Source organism: Micrasema longulum, unplaced genomic scaffold (genome assembly GCF_059751315.1).
Source record: "Micrasema longulum isolate JH-2025_06_02 unplaced genomic scaffold, ASM5975131v1 h1tg000466l, whole genome shotgun sequence".
NCBI classification, from domain to species: Eukaryota; Metazoa; Arthropoda; class Insecta; order Trichoptera; family Brachycentridae; genus Micrasema; species Micrasema longulum.
Genome location: NW_028277664.1, coordinates 147,545 through 167,384, shown reverse-complemented (window position 1 = coordinate 167,384; position 19,840 = coordinate 147,545). Strand labels below are relative to the sequence as shown.

The window sequence follows — 19,840 nt, the reverse complement described above, 5'->3', positions numbered from 1 at the left end:
GCTCCAAAAAAAGATATACGGAGAATTGTCCAAATTTCTGAATCTCCTCAATCTCCAGCATTCTCTGTCAGTATGGATTTAAGTAATGCTATCTCAGAACTTCAAGCTGAGGTTCGCAGAATTGCCGATGGATATGAGGAGCTCAAGAGAATTATTTGTGTTGATGTTGAGTTAAAGCTGACAGAAATCTCATCCAAACTATCCAAGATAGATGCACTTGAATTAGAGGTAAAAGATTTGAAGAATGAAGTTTCAGTGCTAAAACAAAATGCTGATAAAAATGAAATATGGGCCAGACAAAACAATTTGGAAATAAAAGGAATCCCTCATCGTAACAGTGAAAATAATTTAGATACAATAATGAAGATAGCACATGCAGTAAATTGTCAAATTAGTCCGGATGATATTGACTTCGCAACGCGTGTGTCTGCGAAACCCCCAAATCAAAGTAAACCCAAATCACTTATCATAAAATTTTTAAGAAGACATACGAAAGACCGATTTCTCCACGCTGTCCGTGTCAAAAAAAACTTAACAACTATGGAAATCGGTATCTCTGGTATTCCACAAAATATCTACTGCAACGAGCATCTGACAGCGGAGAAGAAGAAACTCTTGTTCCAGGCAAAGACAATCTCCCGACAACTTGGGTTTTCTTATTGCTGGGTGAAAAACGGTTTAATTTTTGTAAGGCAAAACGACACATCTCCTCCTATCAGGATTCAAACAGAGTGGGATGTTCAAAAGTTAGCCAGGCCTTGATACCTTTTCATTTAAAAATTTATTTCTTGATTCTTTTCTATTTTTATTCATCTGTACTCAATATCTCTTTTATAATGTCGTACCCCTTAAATATGCTTGAACTCCCCAATCCCTTTTGTATAGCAGTATTAAAATGCAAGTCGTATATCTTTAAAAAAATGCTTTCAGAATTACCTATTACTGCACACAACTATTGTCAAGATCCGAAAGAACTATGTCTTTCTGGTTGTACTTATTTAAACTTTAATTTATATCTGTCACTCTCTCATAATTGTACAGTGTGCGTGCGTGCTGTTTACACTGACCTACCAGCATTAACGCAATCTATTAAGCGACGTACAAGCAACACTACAACCTCTCCGAATCTGCGGCTTACTGCATTTATGTTAGTACCTCTCTATATTGGAAACTATTTCAACTTTAAATTAATTCACACAAATAAACATGCAAATATTATAAAATCTCTTTTCCACCCTGAGTTTATCCCAATAATGAGGAGTATAATATTATGTTGTATGATCGCATCTCTAGAACCAAGGTCCAAACTCACAATATTTTTATTATGTACCATCATGATCGCAATCTCTGCTGAAATTAATTTTAATATGTTATATTATTACTTTAGATTTATTTTTATCAATTATGGAGTCCTCCCTTAACATTTATTTTCAAAATGTGCGAGGTTTACGCACAAAATCTGATATATTCCTCAATAATGTTATTTGTGACGACTGGGATATTGTGAGTATAGTGGAGACATGGTTGGTGGATGGTATTAGTAATAACGAAATATTCGATCCCAGGTACACAGTATTTAGGCGCGATAGAAAATATTCCCTCACAGGTCAAAAACTTGGAGGGGGTGTAGCTATTGCGACAAAGACTGAATTAAATGCCATTGAAATACTACAGTGGCAAACTGAAGCAGAAGATATATGGATCTCGATTCCAATAAATTCTAAATCAAAACTAAACATTTGCTGTATATATTTACCAGGAGGACCCAAACATGCTAACCTACTTCATAACTTTCTTCAAAAACTAAATATTATTATTCAGAATAGTACATCAAACGACACTTTTTTAATTTTGGGAGATTTTAATCTTCCTGAAATCTCCTGGGTAAAGACTAATAACAATTTATTCCTTCATCCAATTGATTACCGTACACCTTCTGGTTTAGAATTTGCTGATTCCATTAGCTTTCTGGGATTAAATCAATTCAATCATGCTTCTAATCGATTAGGAAGAATTTTGGACCTGGCACTTTGCAATCAAAATATTAGTACTTTATCTGTATGTGATAGTCCACTGGTGACTGAGGATTCGCATCATAAAGCAATTAACATGTCTCTTTCTATAGCTTCTAATAATCCTCTTAACACATCGTCAAAGAAAAAAATTAAAAAATTTCATAATGGTGATTACCAATCTATAAATGAAAAACTTATAACCTACGATTGGAAAACTTTATTTGCTCACAACAATGTGGATGATGCACTTACTGTCTTTTATAATATTATTAATGACCTGATTAATAATTATATTCCCGTGAAGGATGTCTGGGTAAACAAATACCCACCTTGGTATAATCCTGCTATTATTAAAATAAGCAAAGAAAAATTTAAATACCACAAAAAATATAAATTACATAAAAACCCACTTGATTACAAAGCATTCTCATTATTACGATCAAGATTAAAACATTTATCTTATATTAGTTATATAAATTATAATAAAAAAATTGAGAGCGAAATTCTTACAGATCCTAAACGTTTTTGGTCATATGTAAAATCTAAAAATACCTCTCATGTTATTCCTAATAAAATTATCTACCTAAACCAAACTGCAAATAATGGAATAGACATATGCAATTTATTTTCCGACTACTTTAAATCCGTTTTTACTCCAAAAACAATACCTATTCTGTTCAATCAAAATAACTCTAATTATGGATCAGCTGATATCCAATATGCGGATATAACCCAAGCAATCGTAAAAAAATTCATTAAGGAACTTGACATAAATAAAGGTAGTGGACCAGACGGGATCCCTCCTATTTTTATTAAAGCGTGCTACCAAAATTTATCTCTCCCACTTTTTATATTATTTAAAAAGTCTCTCCAGGAATGTGTTTTTCCATCTCAATGGAAGAAAGCAAACATCACACCCATATTTAAATCTGGATCAAAAAATGACGCAAACAACTATAGGCCAATTTCAATACTATCGACATTCGCTAAATTATTTGAAAAAATTATTTATGAAAAATTATTCCATGCAGTAAAATCCTATATCTGTCCTCAACAACATGGCTTTTTCTCCGGACGCTCGACCGTTACAAACCTTACTTTATTTACAAATGATATTTTAAACACAATGGAAAGTGGTTTCCAAACTGATGCTATATATACTGACTACAGCAAAGCCTTTGACAAAGTTGACCATTCAGTCTTAACACGCAAACTTTTGGCTATAGGTATACATGGTGATCTTCTGCGCTGGCTGATATCATATATTAGTAATCGATGTCAATCGGTAGTAATTGGTGGGTATAAATCTGACTGGGCAGAAATCTCCTCTGGTGTTCCCCAGGGAAGTCTACTCGGTCCCCTATTATTTCTTATATATATAAATGACATTGATGTTTGCTTTCGTTATTCAAAATTTCTTCTTTATGCCGATGATATGAAAATATACGCTAAAGTTAAATCTCAAGAAGATTGCCTAATGATTCAAGACGATCTTAATCGTCTAACTGACTATTGTATTGAAAATAAACTGTTTTTGAATATAAATAAATGTGTCTGTATTACATTCACAAGGAAAAGAAAAATTCTTAATTTTGATTACAAACTAAACAATAATGTACTAATGAGAAAGCACGAAATTAAAGATCTTGGGATTGTTTTAGACTCAAAACTACTTTTTGAATCGCATATCAATAAAATTACCTCCAAAGCATTGAGCATGTTAGGTTTCATAATTCGAATGAGTAAACACTTTGATAATCCAAAGGCCCTTATTTCATTATATTATACATTTGTCAGAAGCCATTTGGAATACGCCTCTCAGATATGGAATCCCCAGTATGCCATATATATAAGTAGAATAGAAAATATTCAAAACAAATTTATAAAGTACCTTAAATACAAAACCGGTATTTCTTATGTATCTACTCTCACTGCCTCCACCTTCCATGGAATCATTTCTCTACAATACCGCAGAGTGTGTGCGGACCAACTACTGCTTTACAAAATTGTGACAGGAATGGTTGACTGTACAGAGCTGCTTGTTTTAATAACAATACATGTGCCAGCCAGGATTTGTAGACGGTACCACCTGTTTCATGTACCAACAAGTAAGACATCGTATGTTAAAAATGCTTTTTTTCGTAGGACTTTTTCAATGTACAATACAAAATTTAAAAATATAGATTATACAAACATCACTCTGTCAGATTTAAAATTTAAACTAAAAATGTATTATGTAACTTAGTAGACATTATAATAATAAATATGTACATCTCCCCCCCCCCCCTCCTTATCCTCTCTTCAAGCATTTTTGTCCTTTTTTGTCCTTATCCCGCCCAATTTACTGTAACTTAATGTTCTTAAAATTAATATTTAAAAAATCTTTGATTATTGAGTACTTGAAAATAACATTTTTATATGTATAAATTGTTTGTATTTATTTGATATGTAATATATATATTCTTTACTAACTTTGTATACTATGTGGAAATCTGTTATTGGTTCTGAGTTTATACACTATATCTGTTTGTTTACTAAAAATATGTATGTAGAACTGTTGATTTCCCTAATAAAATAAAAATAAAAAATAAAAAGCGACGGTGAACAAAATTTATTTATTTATCATATACATACGGCCTAAGCCAATTACAACAGTTACATGAAGAAACATAAATGCAAGAAACTGAACAAAAAGAACATAAAACTATTTAGCAAAGACAAACAAGGGCAAAACAATAAAAGTATACAATATATTCAAAAAAACGAAAGACCAAAAACTTTGAGCTAAACCATGCCAATCCAACTTCATCCCACACTGTTATCTACAACTACATACGAAGAGATCTACGAAAAGCCGGAAGATCTATCCCAAAAAATTCCAAGTCGTGTGATGAATTGACTAATCTACACATTCTGGACATTGGGGCATAAAAACCAAAGTTGCTCTTAGAAGATTTTATAAATAGCAGATTTTGACTTCTAGTGACACGGTTGGGAATATGAAAAGAAATTGATTGCAACAGAGATGGGACATCACTTAAAGCATTAAGTATTTTGAAAATGCAAATAAGGTCCATCTCAGTTCTATATCACTCCAGATTAAGAGATTGCTCTATTTAATTACCCCTTTGTAATCCGAGCAACCATGCCACTTTTCTTAGAAAACGGTGTTGGACAGACTCGATATGTTCAATATGAGTCCTGTAGAATGGAGACCAAATAGGAGAAGCGTATTCTAGATGGGGTCGAACTAGTGAGCAATAAAGAGTTTCAATGGTATTCATATTTTTGAAGTCCGCCGTCACTCTATTGATAAAACCGAGAAGTTTGAGAGATTTGTTTACAATATATAAATGTGTTCACGATAGGAGAGTTTACAATCTAAAGTAATTCCAAGATCCTTTATTGACGAAACTATTGAAAGGGAAGTATTTTTTAGTTTGTAGTTGAATTGTATAGGTTTTTTTCGTCGCGAGAAAGATATTATTTTACATTTGTCAATGTTAAGTTGAAGACAATTGATCTCGCACCATTCATTAAAACAATAATATCATGTTGAAAAAGAAGACAATCATTGGGAGATGCAATCAGTTTAAGTACCTTGTTGTCATCAGCAAAAAGCCAGAATTTTGTATTTCGAAAAACATTGATGATATCATTTATAAAAATATTGAATAATAATGGAGCAAGGTGGGCTCCTTGAGGTACTCCAGAAGTAACAGTGATTGGAGAAGACAAGGAATTATTAATTTGAATCAACTGTTTTCTTTCACTTAGCTAAGACCTGAAAAATGATAATAAAGGATCTCTTATACCAATGGCTTGTAATTTAGCCAGAAGAATTGTGTGATTGACTTTATCGAAAGCTTTAGAAAAGTATGTATAAAGCACATCAGTATAAATATTAAATCTTTTTCCGTTTATCCATAGAATAATAAATAATATGGCAAGTTATGGAAATACTTTTATTGTTTGGACATGTAAGTAGTTTGAGCGATATAAATCGATAGAATTTCGAACATTTTTTTATGGTAAGTATCGTGTTTGGTAAATAAACAATGCGAACAAGTTAACTAAATTCCCCTTTATAACAAAAATATTCATTCTCCGTCAATGTCGTGTTTGATTTATTGATTTATTTGTTTATTCATAAAAGGTAATTATTACAAAAAAATATTAACGACCCTTAATTCTATAAGGCCATGAGCCCTGTGTTGAGTTGGGATACAACATAATAAAAATGAAGCGTGCATATTATTAAAATTAAATTATTAGATTAATAAACATCTGAACAACACATTTCATCTTCTTCTTTATATATAAAAATGAATGTATTCATATTTGTCCATTAAAGACTCAATAACTATTGGACCCATTTGTATGTGATTTTTGTAAATAATAATAATCATATTGTAATATCCTCAATATGTTCATCAGAGAAAAGTTAGGAGCGAATATTTGTTTTTCATCAAACTTCCAGGGTTGTATTCGACTAAACTGCATATTTTGATCAATTCGGAGGATGTCATGTTTTTGTTTATTAAAAAAGTTGGTATTTTAACGTTTATAAACACCAATTATTTTTAATGGATACTGAAGTGATTGGTAATGCTTAAATAATTTGAACTAACATTTGATATATTTTTGAAAGACGAATTCTTACACAAAATACACCACTGTTAAGTAGCGCAGAGTTTGACATTTGCAAAAAGAATCCTATATTTTAAAATGAATTATTTTATGTTTTGGAATTCAACCATAAACAAGTTTCTAGGTAGCTAATTAAATTCAATATTTAAATATTATTAATTCTTAGGTTTGGAATTCACTCATGAACAAGTACCTAGGTACCTACTTACAAAGTATTTTTTTTTGTACGGACAGTTTTTGCACGCTTTCACGCTACAATCAGACATTTTTATTTTCATGTATTTTAGTTTCGAATTAAATGTCAAGATTACGGTAAAACACGGCTAGCAGTTAAAAAATGATGAAATTCGCGTAAGGCGCCTCATAATTTTAGAAGGCTCAGGGTAAAACGCGGTCTGACTTTTCTTCATCAATACGTATTCCCTTATTTTCTCCCTGGATAATGGCACTAGAGTAGTGATGTTTAAACAATTGTGATTTAAGCACGACGAGAACTTTCAGCCATTAACATGAGGAGATGAAACGAAAAATTAACCCTTAAAACGAATACATAAATAGCTCACAAATTCCAAAATAGATAACGTGTGTCCTTATTTACGAACAAACATTTGTTCAACTAGCTTATAGGAGGCAAGCCAACGTTCGGACAAGACAACGTGTGATGGTTCCGCTAGTAGTATGTGCATTATGAATGCCATCAGAAACAACATAATTTTATCTTGTAATTTGAATCTTATTCCGGTAAATTAATGCGTTTGAAAGAGGGTTTTGTTCGAATATATCATCAGCTCTATTTTACCAACGTTCATTTGCTCAAAATTATTTGATTTGGATAAGACCACTTGAAATAAATTTTACTGATACGGAAGAGTATGAATAAAAGTCACGATAAACGCAGAAAAAGTATACGCATGAGACCCATATAGTTTCGATAAACCCTCAGTTCTCCAATCTCATTTGGCAGGATCAAGTATCAAATAGTATATCATGTGACTTACCTTAAGTGACGCCATGTCCGATACAGATCTATGAGTCTGGATAGCTTCTAGTTGGTCCAAGCACCAGTCAAGTTCCTCCATTGTTTCCAAAGCGAGCTTCATGTAACCATCATCTTAAGAAAAAAATAAAAGAAAACATGTAAAACATGGTAAAAACATTGGCGAAGTTAAATAAACCTTTATTAATTTTTCAACTAAGTATAAACAGATTTGAAATTATCATAAATGACCAATTTTTGTTCTACGTTTATTCGTAGTGTTAAAATAAAAGATTGAATTGGTAAAATTTAACAAATTAATTTTCAAATTGATAAACCTACGTTAGTTTATTTTTTCTACTTTACTACCCTTGAATATAAATAAATTAGAGGAATTCTATTAAAGAAGACGAACGTACATTAAAATGTTTCAGAAAATTCCCTAAATAAGTAAAAAAAAATATAAGAAAACAGTCTTTAGGACAGATACGTAGTCTTAATAAATACAGTTCCACAAAAGGGAAAGATTTACAAGAATAAAAACAATCGGGAGGAAAAATTGCTTGTATAGAATATACGTAATTGGACTGAATTGGTACCGGAAGTTTTTTTAAGTGCTCCCCATCTCCTGTCAAACGAGGGTAAGAAAATAAGATTATTGGGACATTGGAGTAATTTAAGACTTTACAAATTTACAGTTATTTTATATTTTTTGATAGCAGTAGAGAAAGAATAGGTGAAAAAGTGTGCGTAGCAAATGTCGATATGTTAGTTAAAAACATCTACAAGACAGGCGCCGTGGCGCAGTTGGTAAGTCGACAAATTGTGAAACTGGCGTTGCGGGTTCTAGTCCCGTCAAGAAAGAAATCCAAGAAATATTTATTTCTTAATTGGTCTGGGTGTTGTGTATTTTTTATAACCTTCTTACATATCCCGTCTTTCCTAGGTACTGGCAAATCTCTAAAATAGAGACTAAGCGGGTTTTTACTTATGTTTTTAAAAAATGCTAATATTGTAGAGTTTAAAAATAATAAAGAAATATGAATTACCCAAATACTTAAATTTTGGGCCATTTTCAACGAGTTGTAAATAACTTACTATTATTAAATGCGAATCAAGTTGGGGTAGATTTTACAACAAAATATGTTTAACATTTACAAATACACACACTGGCAATACATGAATCCCTAAAATATTAATTTAAAAAATCTTATGTAAAAATATATACTTATTGAAACCTAGGGAAAGTGAAGTATTTTCAAGTAAATGGGTCATAAAGCCTAAGCTTGTCTGTCTGAGGTACTGATCAAATTGATAATACATAAGAAGGCAGAAAAGTTCGCAGACCTGAGAAAAAAAGTAATAGCTGGTTTCAATATATTATTCTTATATATAATATAAACCTTTTAATTAATACTGGCAAAATCTGATAGTCATTACGATAAATCTGTCCATTTTGTAATTTAAAAAAATATACGTTTGATATTATTTATTGAAATCAATAAAATTCTGCTGCGTCCCGCGATTAAACATGTTTTATGCACTGAACCGTTTCTTTTAAGACATGAAGAAAGTACTGTCGGTGTCTACTTCGCCAAATGAATGGAAAAAGTGGGTGGCTGAGTTTACATCCAAATAGCAAGACGTTGAAGGCAACCTAGTAGTTCCGTGGATAAAGTTTAGTTTTGAAAAAATCCCCGAATTTCTTCTACCAATTTCCTTGGCAGACGATCTAAAAATCTCGCGTGAGTGAGAAGAAAATGACCTAAATTTTAAATTGCTGTCTAAACTTTCTATTCAGTGGGTGCCAAGACTTCTGATGTCTGAACAGAAACGTGCTTGTTTTAGAACTTTATAGGAGCGTTTGGCAATGTTTTATATTAATTCTAAGGGTTTACATTCACTACGATGCACAAAAACAACCAAAACAGTAGCGTCATAATTGTTCGCTGCCTCCAAAAATGATGGCATCAGCCTTTTGAGATTTCAAAGACGTTAATATGATTGACTACGTGAATAAAGGTAAATCTATCTACAAAAAAATCTACACTGGCAATTCAAATGATTTGATTGAATTCAAAGAAAAAATAAGAGGAAGAAAGTGCTAACCAATTCACACAGCAGCGGTTTCAATAGTTGCACTATATTCAACTGACTTTCCGTTGAAGAGCCATCGGTTTATTTAACTGACGTGAAACCGTCAGGCTTCCCACCTCTTCCTTAACCTCAAAAAAACCTCTCACTAGCTAAATACTAATCACTAACGATAGATTTATGACAGTCATGGTTAGTATTTTGACAACCTTGTTTTTTTTTCGACTAAACTAGGAATTTTTCTATTAATTATCAATTATTTTTAATTGTTTTTACTTGTTTTCAACTAATACACAAATAACTGTGGATCAAAGTGCGCCTTTAAAATAAAAAATAGCGGTCACGGAGTGAAGGAGGAACTCAGTGAAATTATGAAATGAATTATTAAACCATTTGGTTTAAAAGGATCGCTGGGAAATTTGCGTTCAGTTTCAAAAGATTTTTATTGATATAACGTATATATCGACGCTGGAAAGGAAAAGTTACCAAGCAAAAAGATAGCAATTTTACGAAATAGCCAATTAAAGATAATTATTTTTTTAATGAATAAAGAATCTCGGATATTAAAATTTTATTTAAAGTATGTTGGAATCAGTACTGTACGGAATAATTGAAACTTGAATTTAGCCGCGCTGTTTGCGTTAACCCATCGTTATCCGTAATATTACTACGTAAGTATAATATAATATATTATACTTTCATCGGGTTTTGTTGATAAGGGTACTGGCATATAAAGTCATGATGCAAAATTTACGACATAAATAATTTACTTACTTGTAAATTAAGGTGTTATTAATTTGTGGTTGTACGATTAAAATTTTCCAAACTAGAAAATCTACAAAAAGGTAAAAGAATATTGTTTTTCCTTTTTTAATATCTATTTTTAGGAAGTCTTTTGCCCTTTTGGCAAATGTAACATAAATATAAAAACATCCCTTACAATTTTGTTTCGCGGCATCGCCTTAAAAAGTATAAGATTGCTTTTAAATGAAATTTTCTGTAAAATAACCTAAACAAAAATACTTTTAATATTTTAAAGTAGAATTTTTTTACTCGTTCTTATTTTACAATTTGGTTTTCAATTTAAACCGTTCACAAGCCATAGCTTTTTTTCAAAAAACATGTCAACTTTCAACCGAAGAATTAAACAGACAAATAATAATTTGCTATTTCTATAAATTAAAAAGTAAGTATTTCGACGTGTTATATAATAAATCCTTTTTGTGGAAAATATATATACAGTTAAACTTTAAATATTCGGATTCCGACATATTTCATTGCTTTTGAAATACGGTGAATTTGAATCACATAAAAAAAATTATGCATGTTCAGCAAAGTTAATTGCACAATTCCACTAAAAATAAAAATATCTTCTTTGTTTTTTATTTCCTGATAACGATCTGGATGTTTGGCAATCCGGATGACTGGAGTTCGGATAAATGGAGTTCTGCTGTACTTTCATAGTCAGCCCAGTCCCATACTACTAATTGCATAAATTAATTATCATATCTACTGCAATTTATTTTTAAAAATGCCACGAGACATGTTTTCTTACTAAGAAAATACGGATTCATATATTATGTAAAATAATGAGTGAGAGAAAAGGATATAAATTTGTAAATTTCTTGTTCACTTTTTTTTTCTTATGGATTACTTATAAGTACAACAACTAAAAATTTTACTGAACATATATATATATTTGAAAATGTTTAAATATATTTTTGTAATGTTTTATAAGTTATAGTTTGTAGGTATACAAGCCCGATGGGATTTTATTAATAAATAAATATAACCATAAGAGTATACAATAAAAATTATAATCAATATTTAAAAAAAAAAACGGAGTTTTTAATACTTCAACAAAAAATAAAGGGTTTCGATTAAAAGCTATGGAGTATTTTAAAATAAAACAAATTATAAACCTCCGGGAGCCAAGTTCCTAGGCTGTGGTGTAGCCGTGGCAGCTGCGCCTGACGATCGACGTGACCTGTAACAGGCGTAACGAAACGTTATGTAAATTGCTTAGTAACTAGGCGCAACATTCAACTTATTTTTTTTATCTAAAAAAAATATTTCTAAATCGATCATCTTATTCATCATAAAATAAGATTCACAACATTTGGTACCTTAAATAATCATTGCAGTAATAATTGCAAACTTTTTTTAAAAAAATTATATAATACACACAAATACTAGTACACAATTCTACTACAGCGCAATTATTTTTTTATGTCCCGTCCCGACTTAAAAAAGAATATTCTGTGTTAAGTCGGGACTCTTCTACTAAAATCATTACACAAAAAAATACAATACAAATACAAATACTATACAGATTAATTATTTCTTAATACATGGTTTAGCAAAGTTTAAATCATGTATCCGAAATTTCAATTTATTTCTTAATTCATTTTATCATTCAATTTAGTTATCGATTTTATAGTGAAAATAAAAATTAAATAATTCAATGAAAATAATATATAATTTGGTAAACATATTGATAAATCATTTTATGTATCGATTAGCAATAATGAAAATATATATTAACAAATGATTTAGCATCACTAAGTTTATTCCAAGATGATATATATGTTTAAATAACAATTTAATACATATTATTTGCACTTTTATTCTTATTTAAATAGCTGGCATATGTATATACTTCAAAAACAAGGTTAATAAGTTAATTATGTAAATAATATACCCAATAGACATGTTATTTTTTTCTGTGTAGTAAGGGAAATACAAATTTTTCGTGATATTTAGTATGAATGCATTATTTATAAAATGTTTCGGAAAACTTTGTAAACATATTTAATTTTGAATTGCGTTTATACTAACAGGCCGATTTTATGACGTGAAGTTAAGGTGATTTTAAACGAAAGTTTGAAACTAATTATTCATAGATGGCGCTTTTATATTATTTATTTGAAAAATGACATTTTTACGTTTATTTTCAATGGAAATTTTACAATACTTGATTCGCGGAAACTTTACACTATATTGATTGTAATAAATACCATAACAAAATAATTCAGGTCCATTTCACAAAATGGTGAACAAAACAAAAAAATATTTAGTAGAGTTTTGTAAAATTTCCATTGAAAATAAATGTCAAACTTGCATTTTCCAATAAAAAATGATAAAAGCGCCGTATATGAAAAAATAATTTTATATTTTCGGCTGTGGTCTGGTAAAACGTGCGCAAAATTAGGAAATCATACGATTTTGCTATTTTAAAACGAATATTTTATTTAAATCTTGCAATAATAAAAAAACAGCAATTAGATAAAAATCCTTTTAAAGGTATTTATATTAAAAACATACTTAAAAGTTTTATGTAACTAAAATAAAATTACTTTTAAACCGGCAGATTATGCCATTTCAAATTTGGACTTAACTTTGGTATCTGGGCCTCAATAAAGATTAAGTATTGAACTAAAATTTGTAGAAATTATTTAAAAATAATAAATTTAACATGAAAAGGGCGGCAGCAAAATCTTAATTTTTTGTTTTTGAAAAGAAATACAAGCATTTTAAATCACATCCATTTTCCTTTATTTCTATGTAAAATTATGCGTTTAAAAATATATATATTTATTGAAATTGTTTAGTTGAAACCTTTTTTATGGAATTCTGTTTAAAAAAAAAAACAAGATAACTCTGGTTGTAATATTCAATTTATAACAACTTCGAATTAACGTTTTCACGACCTTCATACCCGCTCTTACCGCTATCAATAAGGGCAAAATTAATGTAGCAAATTTTAGTTAAAAACTTTTTTACTTGTTTTTATTGAGACCCCAAATACCTAAGTTAAGTCTTAATTTAAAATGGCGTAATCTGCCGGTTTAAAAGTAATTATATTTTAGTGACATAAAACTTAATAGTTTATTTTTTTAGAGGAATACCTTTAAAAATTATTGTTTCAATATTTTTTTGTCTATTTATAAACAATTGGAAATAAAACATAACAAGTATATTAAAAATTGTGTGTAAATGCATATAATAATATTAACTCTCGTATTTTTGTCATGTAGAAATCTTAAAAAAAAAAAAAGAAATTAATATTTTAAAAAATAATCAAAACATGTAACTTACTTGGCTGTTGGTACATTGGTCAGGTTGAGAAAATTATTTCGTACACTTCTAAGACTAGCAAGAACTTGGGCAAATGGCGTAACGATAAGGTCCTCTCCATGACTGAAAAGTAAAGAAATATTTTATTAAAATATAGCCGAAGCTTTACACAATAAAATACAAAAACATAATAATATTAGAAGAAAATCAATTAATCGTCTGAAAAGTTTCATTTTATGAACTACAAATTGTAATTTTAAGAGGTTCTTCTAAAATGTCAAGTCTGAGCTTTTGAAAATCGTAACATCATTATATAAATTTACTAATAGTTTTATTAAATGAAATAATATTTTAATAACCGTTTACATGAGTAAATAATGAATTGACTATCTTCGGAATTCAAATGTGAATATATTATTTATCTCACAATGTTATTTGGATGTATCGAAAGTTGTCAGTTCAATCTTTAAATGAATGCTTCGGTGGCACTAAAAATACACCGCCAATTTATAATAAAACTGAACTAATAAACTACAATAAAGTTCAAGATTCTAGGCGGAAGCGGTAATTTAGCTAACTGTGTACTCTGTAAAATTAAATTTCAGTTCCAGTGACGATATAAAACGACGTTTATAAAAATAAAATACATTCATCTATTAATGGGTAGACCGTAAAATGACGCGAGATTGATCTTCATGAAATTTGTCGACGGCACGTGGCCACCAGATATACTCGATATTATTTGACGATCGTCACGTGTTGGCGATAAATATCAAGTGTGTTTGTCAACCGCTAGTATTTTAAACGATTTACAATAATATAAAACAACCATAATTATAAGCATATCACAAAACGAAGTTGCTAGAAAAACAAAGAGTAATGGCAGAAGGGTGACATTCATAAACTAATTTCAATTGGAAATACAATAATCATAATTTTATTTAAAAATATTCATAAAATGCAATATTATTATAACATTCATAAATTAGGGACCTATTTTAAAATTCCTGGATTTAATTTGATTGTTTTTTAAAATGATTTATCAAATAAATACAATATTATTTCAACATACTCGTATAAGGATGTAAAGCAATGCAACACTATAAAAACATTAATATATAAAGCAAATTTGCAAAAGAAAAAAAAGATATTAACGAATAAATCAAACCGTCACGCCGTTTCTTGCAGGAGTAGGCAGAGATCATAGAACGCTACGTCTTTACGTATGCTTATCTCGCTTCCTCTACATTCAATCATCTTCCCCCGAACGCAATCCGATTATTTCGATATCTGACGTATCTATCTTTAAAAATTTGATAAATTTGGCCAAACCATATCTTCTTCATTTCATTCAGCCTACATTCATCCTTATTATTACAAGAACATAATTTGCTTCCATTCATAAGCGTCGGCACCAGGACTTTATTTGGAACTGCTAATTCCATCTGCGACAGTTTTCCACCAGACACTACACCGCATCTGAAGACTTATGTCTCCTATGCGGTATCGCCGTATAGGCAAAAATTGCTTATTACTAAACGAGAAAAACTGCCCGAAGGAATTCTCTGTAATCTGGTAGCCTCGGCATTTTCGAGCTTAAAGAAGGTAATCTAGAAACACATCAAATATACTTCATTGGATTGAGAAAAGGAGAGAAGTGAATTCTACACAAGATGGGATTAAGTTTTTTGGACAATCGATTCACTGAAATAATTTAAAAAAAACAAATTAAAAGCCTTCTGTTTGGAAGCAACCCCTCTGTACATCCGACAGAATCTAAAGAAGAGCCACATATAGTAGCCAGAAGCCTCATTTAGTATTGATAGAGATAAAGAGATAAAATCACAGGATGTATTCAGAAGATTTATTTACATATTTGATTTGTAAATTTATTGCACATTTATACATATTTATGAGCAGGAAATCTATATAACACTAGTTCATTTTTACATGAACATGGAGTGTTTCCTGGGTTGGTTAGTCTCCATCTAACATAGCTTAGCCTGTTCTGAAATGGAAATTTTTTGTGTTTCAAATTACAAGTAGTTCTGCACCAATTTTGAAAGAGAGTTATTAAGAAAAATAAAACTTATTTATTATAAATAAGTAACTAAATACAAAAACTCAATAATTATTTATAGATAAATTATCAAAACTAAAATGAATAAAATATTAGAATACAAATAATTTGGGTACTAATTATTTACTTATTTTTGTTCGTAGGAAATTTGTAAAAATTGTGTATAGTTAGTTTAGTTTTGTTAATTGTGTAATTTAGTTAACTGTGTTGTTAAGTTTAGTTTATTACGTATCGTATAATTGTGTGTGGTTAAAAAGCAATAAAATATAAGATACGTATTTAGTTGATAAATCAACATAGCATAGGCGTATTATATATATTCTAAATGTTAGTATAAATAAATAAAATTTGACATATTTGTACACATATTAATTTTTGGTTCATTGGTTATTACCGTAATGTACCTGCTTTCTATGTACAACTCAATAAGTATGTTGAATCAACATCGATAGTAAGTATGATTGATTGTAAATCATATTTCAGGGGTCTCAAACCAATAAATTTTATTTAAAAAAAAATATATATTTTTATCTAAATAAGGGTCATATAAAACAAAGTATTATGCATTTGCCATTAATATTGCTATAATTATCTCTTTATACTTAGGAATTGACATATTCCAGATATCGATATGGTCTGCAAATTCATTGCACAGGTTTTGCATTTGATGTAAAGACGTATTGAATCCAGACACTGTCCAACTTTTAAAACAATAAAATAGTGGTTTCTTGTGTTTCTGGTTGATGCAAAAAGATTTATCATTTGCAACAATAAAGGGCAGTCTAAAATATTATTCAAATTTTTGTATAAATTTATCATATCAAACAGTTCTTTCTTATGACTCAGCTTCAATGGATTTAGTAAACAAAGCAATTGATTAAATTGGAAATGTTCCCTTAATGAATTTATTCTGAATTAAACATAACCCAAAAAAATATTTTGTACCCTTTCTATTGATTGTAAACGGATCGAGTAGTTTTCAGCCCAAACGGATGAATCATATTTCAATTGGTTTCTTTTTTAACGCAGTACTCAAGAGTTTGAGTGTATTTACGCTATCGAAGGCTTTGGTAATACTCTTTACAAAACCAAGCACTCTCATATTTTTGTTGGTTATTTTGTTTATGTGGGAAAAGAAACTGAGTTTGGTGTTACGATAAAGTTTATTTTTACTGCACCAATCTGCGAGTTTGTCCAGTTTTTTTAGTATGTAACAGTCGTTTATGTTACGAATGGTTTTAAAAATCTTCAGATTGTGGGCAAACATAAGTATCTAATATAGTACAAAAAAAACTGAACCCAAGTGAGAGAGTTTGTGGCTTTCCACTAGTTGCGGTGAAGGTACAGGAAGAAATTCCATTTGTTTTTATATGGAGTTTTTTATTAAGAAGGTAACTTTGTAACCAATAAGGAAGTTCGGTGTTTTTTTTGTTTGTCAATAGCCTATTAAACCAAGGGATTTTTTTTCACATCAATTTTTTTACATCGTATTTTTAGCGCCATGATTTTTCAAAGTTTTGTATTTCTGAAACAACTCGTGTGACGTCGAGGGTTTTCTTCCGCTTATTCTCGATCATTTTTGCCCATTGGTACATAAACGGCAAGCAAAACGGAAATCTTCCATAACTATCTTATCATTGTTTTTTTATTGAAATGTTTTACATAAGCATTTTTTGAACATTCGTTTAATTCCCGTCAAACTGCAAAAGCAGTTTTTCTGCATGGGTTTTTTTCTTAAAATATATTAGTAACACGATACACATATATTATATACATAAACAAGTCTTAAATATCTCAACAAAATAAAAGTAAAAAGACGAAATATAAGTAAATCAAGTCTTTTTTCATACGGAAATATTAAAAAAATTAAAAACAAACAACGCAACAATTGATTTATATAAACTAGTAACGTCAGCGTCGTTTAAAGTAGTTCGTTTTTATTTTAAAAAAAAAAATTTTGTCGTGCGTTTTCTGAAAACTTTGCGGTACAATTTAATACTTCAATTTTTACCGCGCGCAAGAAAACATTTATTGTATCCAATTTTCTGCAGGGCTGAAGTTCGTTATTATAAAGACACCCATTCACCTCAAGTCTTCGTAATTTTTATAAAAATATTTTGTGGCACCTTAACCTTATCAAATGCCTTTGAAAAGTCGGTATAAATGAAATCTACTTGATGTTTGTTTTCTAGTGAATCAAATATTATTTATTTCTAATAGATCAGATAGTTAGATAGTGTTGACCTCCCCCTTGTGAATCCGCGTGGTTCAGAGCATATGGTTTTGTGAATGCAAAATTTTATTTTATCTAGAACTCAATTTTTGAATAATTTTGTCATACAGATCGTGTACAGATTAATCAATAGTTTCAAATAATTGTTTTGTCTTATTTTATAAATATTGGGGTAGTATAGCGCAGTTTTCACAGACTGGAAAAACAACCAGACGCTAGGGAAGGTTAAAAATTAGATACGGAGAACAGGCCAGAAAATTGAAACATTTTTTTAGGAAGGATGCAAAGATAATATCTGGACCTGTTCAAATCTATAACTGGACCGAGGTCGGATAAACTAAAGTCAATTTTAGCATTAGATCAACTATGCCTTTTTTATAATCAGTTTTAGTATCACCCAAATACATTTAATTGGAGATATTACTGTCTTCGTTCCGCAGTGAGTTAGCAACTCCAAAAACGTTTAAGATTATTTTAAATATCATTTAATGTTAAGATAATATAGTTTCTGCAACATGATCTTGATAATGTTTGGCAAAGTTTCCTTATATCTAAGAACTCATTGTATAAATTGAAAGTTTCACTCTACTTTGATCTTTTATGAGCTATTTTTTTGGCTGTAACAAGATTAATCCAGCTTTTATTGAACCAAGTGGGGTATTTTGACTGCTTGAATTGTATCATGGTACATATTTATTTATGATGTTATTGATTATGATGTTATTCTATAAAAAAATGTGAATCGTCATGTATTTAGAAACCTAACATGTGTTTCGAAAAAATCTCTCGCTATGCTATTGATGGGTCAAGTAAATTTTGTTTTAGAATTTATTTTGCATTTTAAATCCATTAAATCTGGTATTGCGTCGCTAAATATTTTTAGAGCTATAACGTTGTATTGATTTTTACCGAAAGAGGTTGTTACAAGTGGGACTATTCAGTTAAATTGTGTTGCTGTGCGAGTGTTTATTTTATTTTATTTTATTCAGAAAACATAGTCATACATAATAAGTATTAAAAAAAACAATTTTTAAACACAAAAATACCAATTAAGTTTTCGTAAATTATGCAAAAGATGTTAACATTAAATGAGAAAAAAAAGAAAAGAAATTCAAGTGATAAAATAATAATTGTTAACATTCGCGTTTTTCATGGAGGTTGTTGTTGGTAATAAATAAAAATACCGAATGCACACTCCGATCCATCCACGCACACGCACATGAACGCACATATAAAACATACACAAATATATACATTACACGGCACATATACATAGCATAAACCACTCAAGATGCACATTCAGTAACTATCCCAAATAATCGACCCCATGAAGAAATTTTCTGTCTAAATGTATATTTTATATTTTTTAAAGTTCTTTTAACTCATGTATTGCAAGTTAACATAAAATTTAAGCAGTAGGCAACTCACAAATAGTCTTTCATCCAATATCTTACACTCAGCGAATAGATCTTCTGTTGATACCTCGAGGGTTTAAAAAAAAATGGTCTTCATAATCCATTTATGTGCTATATTCCCTGCCTCAAGAATTGGACGAGACCAACCTCTCCAGGCTATACTGCAATACGAAAGTTTCCTTTGGCAATAAGCAAAATGGGTCTCATAAGTTGACCACAATTTTGTAAAATGTGCTAATTTCCATAAAATCGTTTGGATATTTCTAAAATTCATTATTTTCAGCTTAGATGAGAATCTAT

The 19,840-nt window shown here is 29.9% G+C and overlaps 1 protein-coding gene across 1 annotated transcript in view; it reads right to left on the bottom strand.

Moving 5' to 3' along the window:
* LOC148281409 (3',5'-cyclic-AMP phosphodiesterase, isoforms N/G-like) overlaps positions 1–19,840 on the bottom strand; it is a 224,594-nt gene that overhangs the window by 106,839 nt on the left and 97,915 nt on the right. The window contains 3 exon segments of the mRNA XM_088226740.1: positions 7,664–7,776; positions 11,658–11,722; positions 13,834–13,935. Of these exon segments, the coding sequence (XP_088082866.1) occupies positions 7,664–7,776; positions 11,658–11,722; positions 13,834–13,935 (280 nt within the window).